The sequence below is a fragment of the Gigantopelta aegis genome, chromosome 10 (genome assembly GCF_016097555.1).
Source record: "Gigantopelta aegis isolate Gae_Host chromosome 10, Gae_host_genome, whole genome shotgun sequence".
Classification (NCBI taxonomy): Eukaryota; Metazoa; Mollusca; class Gastropoda; order Neomphalida; family Peltospiridae; genus Gigantopelta; species Gigantopelta aegis.
Genome location: NC_054708.1, coordinates 18,706,272 through 18,719,449, shown reverse-complemented (window position 1 = coordinate 18,719,449; position 13,178 = coordinate 18,706,272). Strand labels below are relative to the sequence as shown.

The following is a 13,178-nucleotide window of genomic DNA, read 5'->3' as shown; positions in this document are numbered from 1 at the left end:
TTAAGTGTCCAACATTTTAATAATTAATAATAGCAACAGTTAGTGTAGAAAATGTGTGAAGACACCTATGAAATAAGATAATCTTTCTAAATGCGTGAAGACACCTATGAAATAAGATAATCTTTCTGACCAACAGGAACAGGTATTTTCGGTGTACATAATAGAACAGGACACACAACCTTTGATATGCTAATCATGCGGCTCTAGTTGGAATGGGAATATCTCAATGGGTCCATTCACACCTTTGTTAAGCAGTATTACCACCAAGCTGTGTGATATCCCAGGCTTTGTGCATTTAGAATTTGTTTGTTTTTTGGAGGTTTTGTTGGGTTTTTTACTGCCGTTTTAGTTACATGTAAGGGGAAATAACTCTTTAATGTTGATCACTTAGGTTTCACTACACAAAAGCTTTGTGCATGTTTAACTCATACTCCAAAAATTAAGGAAAGAAGAAAATGGTTTATTTAATGACGCACTCAACACATTTTATTTATGGTTATATGGCTTCGGACATATGGTTAAGGACCACACAGATACTTAGAGGAAACCCACTGTCACCACTTCATGGTCTACTTTTTTCAATTAGCTGCAAGGAATCTTTCGTATGCACCATCCCAAAGACACGATAGTACATACCACAGCCATTGTTAAACCAGTTGTGGAGCACTGGCTGGAATGAGAAATAGCCCAATGGGCCCACCAACGAGAATCGATCATAGATGACCGCACATCAAACGAGCGCTCTACCACTAAGCTATGTTCCACTCTTACTCCAAATATTAAATGCATAATATTAGAAAAAAATCATGGATATAATTTAATCAAAGGACATAAGTTTTTAAAAGTATAAACAATATTAATTCTTTTCAAATTAATAGAAGTAAATACCACATAACCGGACATTTATATGGGGTTTCATTTTCGCCATAAGGACACACTGTTTTCATTAATAGTGAGCCTAACACCAATCCAGTGAGATCTACCTGTCCATGTTCATATAAAACATATAAAACAGCATGACTGTTTTTGCATAGTGACCTCAAAGCATCTCTTAAAAAGTTATTTTAATGTGGGAGGGGGAAAAAATCACCCAAAACACTGCTTTTGGGGGGGCTTATTGAAGTTATTCAGTATTTATAAAATTTTACTCAGTTTGGAAAGTGCTAGACAAGTTACACAAATATTGTATGATTATTGTTCTAGGAGACGTCTGACATTATTTTTGCAACTGGCTCAGTTCTGGACTCTTGTGGCTAAAAACTGTGCCCTGGACATCAAATGCAGGCTCACCCTGCACATTGCTAAATTAGCCAGTTTTTATGAAGTGTCTACCACATTTATTTTCTGGATAATAAATTGAAATTAAAATTGAAAACTGACGAAAATTAAATTTGTGCTAGTGTGAACACAGAAATAGCTGTAGTTTAAATTGTACTGAGGTATGTTTAAACCAGCATTGCTTCCTTTCCTCTCAAAATTAAATTATACGTTGGCAGATGAGGTGGTAATCCAAAGATTGTAATTCATTTTGTGGAGTAGGAAGCAATCTATGCTTCACAAATTTTAATCTGAAAGCAAATGATTAAAAGTGAACAGCAGTTCTAGAAATTAGTCTGAAAAATGTGAATCCTAATTAGACTTGTAATGTAACTTTTTGACACCGCGCAGGGCTAGCTCTGGGTGACCAGAACATTTCGCCAAAGTGTCTATTAAACTTAAAAAATTGCTGAAACAGTTATTTACTAACAAAATATCAATTATTACATGAAATTATTTTGCCAAATTAAAATAAAATTCGTCAATGGTTTTTAAAATTTGTAATTGGCGAATTCGGCGAGTGCCAGAACTAGCACTGCGTGCAGAAGACTGGAAAAAAACATGAATAAAAGTTTATGATTGATTTATATTATTGTTCCTAAACATTTTTGAAATGCTTGATATATCTGGAATACTGTATAATAATAAAAAAATAAAAAAGTTTTTTTAAAATAAGATGGAAATCAAAACTACATGTGAAAACTGATTAAGGGGTGTTTTCTTTATGCGAATAGTCGTACCAACTTGTTGCATGCTATTTTTCTTAGTGACTCTAATCGTATGTGTATACAGACTAATGACATTCCGCATTAGGTGTTCTCAATGTACAATTTGATCGCATGTGACTAATCGCATAATGATAACACTTGTTTTATCGGTATAATTTGCAGTTTCTGCAGCTTTTGCTACCTACTCCTAGTCAATTTTATGCATTGCAACAGCAGATAGCAGTTTAGCCAGTTAAAAAATGAAAAATCTGCTTTACATTGTTGACTATGCCAAGATGCGGCTGATTCATCCCCATGACAATTCAGCTTGTCCAGTGGGTGAATCGTCTGTGGACGAATTGTCCAGAGGACAAACCATCTAGAAAGCGCTATTTTTTCAAGATTTCCCCCTGCAGTCACAAAATCAGACATTTCAATACAGACTTAATGCTGAAGACAGATTATAGCATAGCACAAGGTGGTTTAGCTATACAATGCACTTTCATCACTTTTAAAAAGATTCAAATGCCCCACAAGGTTGTCCAAGTATGTTAACTGGAGACCATACAAAAAAAAAAAAAAAAAAAAAAATCTAAATTCAAGACTTTATCAAAAATGTCCTTTTGCTATCATATACTCTTCAAAAGAAGAAACGCAAAACCACATTGTCGTAACATTTGGAGAATTGATTTAATTATTGAATGGTGAGTCCGATAATTACCAAATGTTGCAGGATTGTTCACAATTCACTCTAGTCCATTGTGAATAAGTGATAGGACACACCACCAAGGTCAAGGTCATCTGGAGTCAATACCGGGTGTGGCCTCCGCGTGTGTTGACAACTGCCTGGCACTGCCTGCCCATTGAAGCAACCAGAGTACGGATGACGTCCCGGGGGATGGTGGCCCACTCGACCTGCAAGGCTGCTGCCAGCTCGGGCAGGGTCTGGGGCTGTGGTTGTCGCTGTCGGAGGCGTCGGTCCAACTCGTCCCATAGATGCTCAATTGGGTTCAAATCCGGTGATATCGATGGCCAAGGAAGGACATTAATGTTGTTGTTCTGTAGGAAAGCCGTTGTGAGACGTGCTGTGTGAGGCCTGGCGTTGTCATGTTGGAACACTGCGTTGGCGTTGGCCATAACTGGAACGATGTGTGGCCGGAGGATCTGGTCAATGTAGCCCTGTGCATTCAGGTTGCCCTGCACGTGGACCAGGTCAGTTCTGCCAGTGTGTGAGATGGCTGCCCACACCATGACACTACCCCCGCCGAATCTGTCCACTTCCTGCACGCAGTTTGCCGCATAACGTTCACCACGACGCCTATACACGCGACATCTTCCATCATGACGTCGGAGCAGAAATCGGGACTCGTCACTGAACCACACCTGTCTCCATCGCAGTTGAGGCCATTGTCGATGAATCTGGCACCACTGCAGTCGGAGTCGACGGTGTTGTGGTGTTAAGATGACACCTCGAACTGGACGTCTGGCACGAATTCCTACCTCACGTAGGCGGTTCCGTACGGTCTGGTCGGATATCCTGCGCAAACCTGGTATTGCTCCGGCTGTGGAGGTGGCAGTAGTCAATCGTTCCCGAAGGTGGCGTACCCGGATGTAGCGGTCCTGCCCGGGGGTAGTGACCCGTGGTCGACCGGATCTAGGGAGGTCACGTGTTGATCCATGTTGCTGGTAACGGTCCCACAGTCTGGAGATGGTGCTTGGGGACACATGGAATGCCCTGGCAACGGCCGTTCTGGATTCACCTGCATCTAGTCGGCCGATGGCATTGTTTCTCTGCGGTTCACTGAGACGTGGCATGTCCTGGATTGTCAACTGTCGGCCAGATACAGAGGCCAGGCAAGCGAACACCCTGCACTTTTATACTGTCGGTGTTCATGTTGCACGTGCAGACAACGCACGTGCAGTGGTGACATGGTTTGCACGTGGCTGCGTTTTTGCGAATATTCACATTTTGGAACTTTATTGTACAGTAGCTGCGTTTTATCTAATGTAACCGTGGGAATGTGTTTGGGACATGCAATGACCTTATATTCACAAAGCATGAACCGGTAGGAAACATAAAATCGGAGTTATAACCCATTTGTACCCTTTTGCGTTTCTTTTTTTGAAGAGTATATTATGCACTGCCAACGCTACACTGCACCCAGCCAACCCTATAATCTGTCTCCAGCACAAAGAGTAAATAAAATTAAATAAAAAAACATACCTTGTTGGCCACGTCTTCTTGTACTTTCTCTGAGGTCATAAAACGGAGATGTTCTCTGTGGCTCCGATGGACTAAGGTTTGGACTCAGATCGAGGATGGGAGGGCTGTGAGTGCTGATGTACTGTCCTTGCTCATCCAAAATGGAAGTAGCAGACAGGTTTTGGTTACGATCTTCGGGAATCAGCACTGTGCCTGCTTCTGCCACATACAGGTTGTTCTCGCTAGCAGATGACGGTGCGATATGGAATGTTGGAGATTTTGACAGAAGATGATACCGTACAATTGATGGATCTTTCTGAGATGGTGCAACGGGCATAGCTTGGTGTAACTACAACCTGTTTAAAAGAATGCTGAGATAATATCTGGAATATTAGGAACATGGCATTTCAACACATAGATGTACACAGAATTTTACAGGAATACAATGTACAGGTAACTTAAGAAGTTTGACTGATATTACAACTAAGCATTTTAGCTAAAGTCATTAACATTGCCAGTATTTAACATTTTAAATAAAGGAAACAATTTACGAAAAAGAGCACTACTGTTTCACTTCCTTTCTGTGTCATGTTAAGTCATTGAATTTTGTCAAAATGCAAATGAATTATGCTCAGATAATAACCCTAGAATCCGACATTGAATTTCAATGGGGGTTTTGTTTTAGTATTCAACTAGAATTAAAAAAACATGATGAAATATAGATATTTAGACATAATCTTACGCTTCTAAAACACAATCTGGGATTTGCGGAAGCGTGGAATCGTGCTAAATTCACAGACTGCTAATACAAATGCTTTCTACAAAAATTTACGAAGGTTCCTGTAACAATACTTAAAAAAGTGATATAAAGAAACAATAAACGTTATTTGTCTACTTATTTTAGGGAATAATTAGGTAAAACTGTCCCATGAAATTAAAACCAAAATAAGTCTCATTGCTTCAATGGTAGACATAACTTATACTACACTTCCTACAGCAGGCCTCGAACTGAACAGTGGTACTGATGGCAATTGCTATAGCTGTGATATGAATTGCTGTATTTCCTAGGCTTTTTGTGGCCATCGGATAAAAATTATTACAATCAGTTAAACTTAAAGGGATAATTTTTTGTTTTAAATTTTTTGCAAAAGTTGTTGATTTAAGATTCCTGTAGGCAGGCTCAAAATTGCTGTAGGTGAGAATTTTGTCCTAGGTAATAAAGTCAAAGTTTGTTTTGTTTATCGACACTACTGGAGCACATCAATTAATTAATCATCGGCTATTGGATGTTAAACATTTGGTAATTGTGACTCGTAGTTGTCAGAAGAAACCTGCAAAAAAAATTCTAATGCAGCAAGGGATCTTTTATATGCACTTTCCCACAGACAGGACAACACATACCACAGCCTTTGTCCAGTTGTGGTGCACTGGTTGGAATGAGAGAAAAAAACAATCAGCTGAATGGATCCCCTTTGGTAGTTCGATCCTACGACACAAGCACCTCAAGCGAACACTCAACCAACTGAGCTAAATCCCGGCCCTCCTAGGTAATCAATTCTTATGTTCAAGTTCTGCTATATAGACATTCAATCGAATTTCTACATAAAACATCATTATTATTACCATCATATTAATTTCAGGCATTTTTGTTTAAATTCTGGAAAAAAATCAATCAGCCTGCCCCACCCACCCGCACACAAAATTAGGAGCTTGTATGCCTATGTTGATAGATGTCACTTTGTATCTCCCATTTTATAACAAAGTGACACTTCCATCTTTTAGTACCAGTTGGTAAACCTTCAATGCAAATATGCTATTGAATTTTTCTCTTTTTTTGGGGGGTGGGGGGAGATTACACATGTGTTTGAAGTTTCCTTTCTTATTACCTGTGTGGTCCTTAACCATATGACCGATGCCATATAATCATAATTAAAATATATTGAGTGATTTGTTAAATAAAACACTGTTTCCTATGTTTCAACAAAATATTGTAATTGTTATAATTTAACCATTCATGAAATATGAAGTAAAATTATTGTAAGACGTTAGGTCCTATTTTATACAAAACCAAATCGATGGTGCATAAACTGTTGTCGACCGTTGGGAATAATTTCATTTTAAGACTATCTAGTAAATGCATCTGGTATTAATAGTATGCATATTTTGTCAGTACAAATGACTTAAAATGTGGTTATGGTGTGAATTGATATCATTAAAATATAAGTAACTCGACCTCTCCAAATATCTTTAGCAAAAACCACCATTTTGTTGACACATTTTTAACTCAACTACTTTAACTGTAGGAACAAATATCTACATATTTTAACAAACGTATATTTATTAATAATCAACACATACGACTAACACAGTTCGCTGCAGGTTTCACTAAAATTCTGGCGAACCAGCCATAACGTTTTCAATTTTGTTGCGGAAGTCAGGACCGCGAGCTTGCTTGGCGAAACATGGTGGTGGATGAAAAAGTAAGAAATACGTGGCTAAAAAGTTGTTTTTAGCTATACTGACCAACTCAGAATATATCTTAACGTCTAAAAAGACAGTAAACCCGTTACCTTATTCCTCTTCTTTGCGGAATTTTTCTTTTTCTGGAAAGATTGCCTCTCATTTATGGTCAACACGAGTCGATATTAGTGTCGTTTCCGACTATCAAATAAAGGATTCCCCGCCTACAAATTACGTCATCAGCAAGAAATTCCTTCTATCAATCTTCGGTATACATCGCCATTTTCCGACAGAATAATATGAATTGGCGGGAAATACTAATCTTGATTTATATTAAAAAGTTTTTATTCCGCATTTGATATCAGCCATCTTAGCGATGAGATTGAATAATACGTTTACAAATGCAATGGCGGAAAAGACCATTTTAAAAGTTTTGGCGCAAGAATGTAGATTATTGAATTTTAGATGGTTTGTTTTGGTTTGATTGGGCGTTTTAAAGGGTCAATTAGTCAAGTCTTTTGGACTGGTATGTAGGCCTACATATTCAACGATATTTAATGCACAATTATTGCTTAATATCAACAAGTATTTTGGTATATTTCATTAATAAAACGGTAAAAATGTGATGGCTATTATATACAATAGGAGCAGCCATTTTGCTGCACACCACTAAATCCGCCCTCTTGTGAGCAGGTAGAATGTATATCCCAGTCAGGGCCGTAGCTAGGATTTTTTTGTTTGGGGGGTGGGGGGGGGGGGGCAACTGAGTAGTTAATAGTCTAAAACTCCTTAAACAGTTAAAAAGAGAATTTTCTTTAAGTTTCTATAATGCTATCCGGATTTTTTTTATAGCTAGCTAGCTAAGGCCCTGCCAGTAAACCTTAATTAAAAATACATTATTTTCATACACAAAATAAACCACCATGCACTATCAAAGTGGCTACAAAACAAAACGAAATAACTGCAACGATGTATCATCTTTTGTCCATGAAGCAGCGGTAAAGTTCAAAAACATACATACTGACATGAGTCCTATTTATTACATACCAAAGACTATGAAAGCAGAAAAGCTTTCAGTAGGCTTCGTTTGAGTTCACATTCACTTATGATTGAAAACGGAAGACACAAGAAACCACCTGTCCCAGCGAATGAGAGATACTGTCGCAACTGTTCCCTGGAAGTTGAAGACGAATATCATTTCATTATTAAGTGCCCTATATATAATGCTTTTTGAAATGATTTACATCATAAGATAATAAAACAAGAATCACATTTTTCTTTTTTGACTGAAAAATTCTTATTTTTTACACGTAACATTATTCCGGAATTATGCCCTATCATTTGAAATTTTGTAAAGAGATGCTTTAAGTTGCGTGAAAACATATGAGTTGGAAGTAATTTCAAATTGTTTGCATTTCACGTCTGTAGCCTATAAACTAATGGAGAGTGTACGAGGGTGTGTGGATTCGTGAAATATAATTCACGAACGCCATAGGTGCGAATTGATTGTTTTTTCATGGCTCTACACTTCTGACAATATTTGCTTTACCTAAATATTATTATCACAAATAATAAGGTTTAAATTACATATGTATTTGTTGATGCAGATGTTTGTTCATGTAATTAATGTATATTTATGTTATTGTTACTGCAGATAAATGTATATTATATTGCTATTTTTGCTCTGCCCATATTCGGGTGTTATGCAAATAAATTATTCTTATTCTTATTCTGATAAAATTACTGTTTTCTTAGTTAATTGGTTTATTCTTTTAATTGCCTTCGCCTGTGATTTCTGTTTGGCATATGTGTATTTGGTAGATTAGATTATCGTACCAGTCATTGCAACAAAAACATTCTTATCTTATTTTCGTACTTATATCCAATTAAGGTTCAAGCACGCTGTCCTGAGCACACACCTCAGCTATTTGGGCTGTCTGTCCAGGACAGTGGGTTAGTTGTTAGTTGGTTAGTGGATAGTGAGAGAGAAGAGGGTGTAGTGGCCTTACACCTTCTCATTGAGCCCTTACGAACTCGCTCTGGGGTGGAGCCTGTACCGGGCTGCGAACCCTGTGTCTACCAGCCTTATGTCCGATGGCTTAACCACTGCGCCACCGAAGCCGGTCTCATTGCAATTGTCGTTGCGACGCCGCCGTCGGGACATAAAAAGAATACACGTGTAGGCTACAAGTATTAACAATAGATGATTTTATGCTGCATTTTGTTTTACCAATCTGTGTCATGACATGTCTTAATAGTATTCTTAATTAATTATCAATCAGTCAACCGTTGGACACGTGCTTCAGGCCCGTATTTAGGAAGGGGGGGGGGGGGTCATCCGAACCCTCTTGCAAAAGCTGATGTCCACTTTTTCCTCTTTTTTTTTAAATATTGCACAAATAGATCTAGCTGACTAATTTTTGCAACTCTTCCATAAAACAATATTTGCTTGTCTACGTCATTTAGCAAACCCCTAGGCTTACCAAAGCTGCAGTATACATGATTCAGAATTTATAACTAATCTCGCAAAATACCCCCCCCCCCCCACCCCCCACCCCCAAAGGAACTTACATGTAGCAAAAAAGTTCAATTGTACTTTCTGCTATATTGATGGCCTCGTAGCATTCGATAATTACATGACAATGACAGCAGTTCACAGTCCATTGATTTATCAACCAAAGTTAGAAATAAAAGGTTACCAAAACCAAAGTAATCCTGTTATGTCAGATCAGGATATAGGTTTTAACGTGCACATTCAGAACAAGTAGCACACGCCTGGAATGGGCGCAGGTGTCGACATTCACTGGCTTCTTCGTCCAGGACAGAACACGGTTTGGGGTGCGTGGGAGAGGGGTTCGCCCGCGCTAGCGTGTGCAAGGGAGCACAAGTAGCCTAACCAGGGTCGGTAGCGGGCGAGAGTTGGTTTTGGTGTGCTTGAATTTGCAAATGTCCCATTGGATTAAGGCCAATTAGAAAATGTTGCATACTTTCTTGAAGGAAATGTCCAAGTGTTTCAAAATGACCAACATATATATATACCATTTTGATGATAAGACACATCAGTGACTAAAATGAAGTGGGATTCAATACCTTATGCAATACCTTTTGCTGAAAACGTTTGAGGACTACGCCTGTAGGCCTACTCTTAACAGGGGCTGCATGTGTTGGTGGTGATTGGTGATGATACATTTTTTATAAACGTAATGTGATTCAGTTTTCATAAATGTATTCATTATTAAAGGAACTGATCATAGTTCTGGTGTATACGTACTTTTTCTGTTACTAAGGTTATAATAAGCAATTACTGCCGAACATATTTAACATAGGCTATACCTTGTGTCAATACCCCGCGTCAGTAGCTTTAATTCCTGGTGCTAGAATTTCATTATCTTGAAAAAACCCACCTTAATAACAAAAAATACAATCTACAAAATAGTCAAAAATCGTTATTTTAAAATATCAGTGTTTAAGTTTCAGATGCCAGGAAAACGCGTTTTAGGCTTTCAGAGATTTAAACATTTTCGGATGAGCATGCCCCTGGAATCCCACACGTATCCACAAGGCCCTGGCAAATACCTAGTCGAACCCTCCAACTCGAAATGCTGGATACGGGCCTGTACTTACATTCACTGAAAGTTCAAACACGTCTGTCAGGCACATTCTCCGAATGTCCCGGCGGGTGTGTCCAATACAGGGGTGTGTGTGTGTGTGTGTGTGTGTGTGTGTGTGTGTGGGTGTTGTGTGTGATTACCGGAATAAACAAAATGTAGGAACTTATGCTATTAGCGTGGCATTGTATCATATTGCTTAAGGAAATTCAAACGTTCTCCAACAAAATAGTAATGTACATCATCAACCGACAGGGTTTAAGTACTGTAAATACTTATATACTGTCGGTTAAACAAGGGCGGATCCAATGGTGGGAACCAGGGGAACCTGTCCCTCCCCCTAAAAAATAAAAGTGCCCCCTTTTTTAACAATTTATTTACAATTTTCATTGAAGTACCCTTTTCAGGTAGTTGCTCTGTGTGCCCTTTGCCCTTGGTTCCCTCCCTAAAATGTTTCCTGGGTCCGCCCTTGTTAAATAGACTGTCCCATCAAAACTCACAGAACGCTTTTTTTCTTTGGATTTTTACAATGGGGAAAAAATACTAAAAACTCCTTCTGTTCTGTTAATACACAGAAATATGTTTGGTTATATACCTTTATTAAATTAACTGGACATATTATTTTTCAGGAATGGAAAGTTACTCGGACATTCCCCTATACGTATAATCCAGGCTGATAGAAGTCTCATCTTAAATTACTACCGTACGTTTGTTTACTCTATGCAAATGAGAGTAGTTTACACAATACAGGTGACGTCATTTCCTTCCAAGGAGGACTGGTAATGTCGACACAAAATGAAAGTTTGATTTGTTTAACGACACCACTAGAGCACATTGATTTGTTAATCATCAACTATTGGAAGTCAAACATTTGATAATTTTGACGTATAGTCTTAAAAAGAAAAACAATTTCCATTAGGAGCAAGTGATCTTTTATATGCACATCCCACAGGCAGGATGGCACATACCAACACCTTTGATATACCAATAGTGGTGCACTGGCTGGAAGGAGAAATTACCCAAATGTGCCCACCGACAGGGATCGATCCCAGACCGACTGCACATCAAATGAGCGCTTTACCACTGGACTACGTCCCGCCCCTGACGCAAGGTGGCTGCTGACACAAGATGGCTGCCGCCAGTTTCCAGGAACAATAGCATTATACGTTTTTTTATTTGTTAAACTGCCAGCATGTGTTGGTGTTCCGGGTATACATGCATCTTTCCAACGCATATAAGGCTCATGTTTGACCTGATTGTTCCTTTAAATAAAAGGTGCATTATCATTTCATCACCTTGCATGGCCACATTTCAGTCATCAATAATAAACAGTCGGAAACACTAACACAGACTTGCTGTATATATATATTTTAAGTCTCATAAACTGTTGTAGATCGACGAATATATCTTGGGTGAAGTACAGCAGTATTGTTTTATTATTATCCATATATATCCATATAGATATATGTTTATTTAATGTTTTGTAAACATACGACATTAATTTGATTGGGTTATAAAAAGTCTATATCCTAGAATACAAACTGGTACCAGTACTGGCTTTTTTCTTTCTTTCTGTTTTTTTTCTCTCAACAAACTGGCGTGAGTACACTGTCAGAGAACCTCCTTCCCCTTGTACACTTTTCGTACGTACGCCCTATTACCCAAATTACCCCCCCCCCCCCCCTCCTCTGGGCGTACGTACTTTATGATGACCTCTGATCCATGTTACTATGCTTTTAAAGACCCAGTATGGAGTATGTTTAACATAGCGAAGCATTAAGCTTAATCATCCACGTTGTGTCATTTCCGTGAAATATACCCCCCCCCCCCCCCCCCCACACACACACACACACACACACCTGTTCAATGCCACCCGTGGATTTAAGGGTTTCTTTTGCAGGCAACATGCAGCTAGGGCGTATACACTCACACAAACACGTTCTCACACACACACACACACACACACACACACACACAACCAACGTGATATATGTATGATAAACGGTATCTAACGGATATGGATGTAGTATTTTATTTATTACATATCTCCAAAATGTATTTTTCAACTAAAAGTTATTTGCGGCACTTGCGCAGTCAGTTTCAGGTTAACTTAAATACGTCACAGAGTTATCAATTTGATTGGATTGTATGGGTATATAGTGACCGGTCATTACCGTGGAGCACCCACACGTGTGTGTGTGTGTGTGTGTGTGTGTGTGTGTGAGAGAGAGAGAGAGAGAGAGAGAGAGAGAGAGAGAGAGACAGAGAGAGACAGAGAGAGACAGACAGAGAGAGAGAGAGAGAGAGAAAGAGAGATTAAAAATAGTATTAGATAATGGTGTTCTTACCAACGAAGATGAAAAAACCAAAACATTTGCCCAACACCAAGTAACCCCAAAGCGTTTTAAAACGATACTAAAATGTTACAAAGGCTAATGCACCTAGGATCAGACCAGTAAAATTGTTGAGAAGCAAAGCAATAAAACCATTGTATTCAACATGCTTTTATCCATAAGAAAAGGTTTAAAGGGTATTTTGACAAAGTCATGTTTGTTCCCACTAATCACTGTTAGGGTGCTTCTTTTTTTAGGACTGCCGCTGACAAGACTATACAAACCAGAGCTCAGTGGCAATTGCACTCATGAATCACTGTCAAAACTGATAATATCAAAGGCGTGTCCAGCAGGCGGAGCGCTATGTAAGCAAAGCTGGTGCGTGACGTCATGTAATATGTAACAAATCAAATCGAATCAGTTTATTCATATATACACATGTATATATATATATATATATATATATATATATATATATATATATATATATATATATATATATATAACTAACTAGCTAGTACTACAACATCTAGTAACGAACGACCCAAAG

At 38.5% G+C, this 13,178-nt stretch overlaps 1 protein-coding gene across 1 annotated transcript in view; it reads right to left on the bottom strand.

Moving 5' to 3' along the window:
• Window positions 1-6,920, bottom strand: part of LOC121383437 (E3 ubiquitin-protein ligase RNF38-like) — an 85,856-nt gene extending 78,936 nt beyond the window's left edge. The window contains exons 1-2 of the mRNA XM_041513460.1: window positions 6,798-6,920; window positions 4,249-4,583 (exon numbers count right to left, since the gene is read on the bottom strand). Coding sequence (XP_041369394.1) covers window positions 4,249-4,564 — 316 coding nt within the window. The 5' untranslated portion in view covers window positions 4,565-4,583; window positions 6,798-6,920. The remainder of the gene's footprint in view (window positions 1-4,248; window positions 4,584-6,797) is intronic.
• Window positions 6,921-13,178: the final 6,258 nt, after the last annotated feature.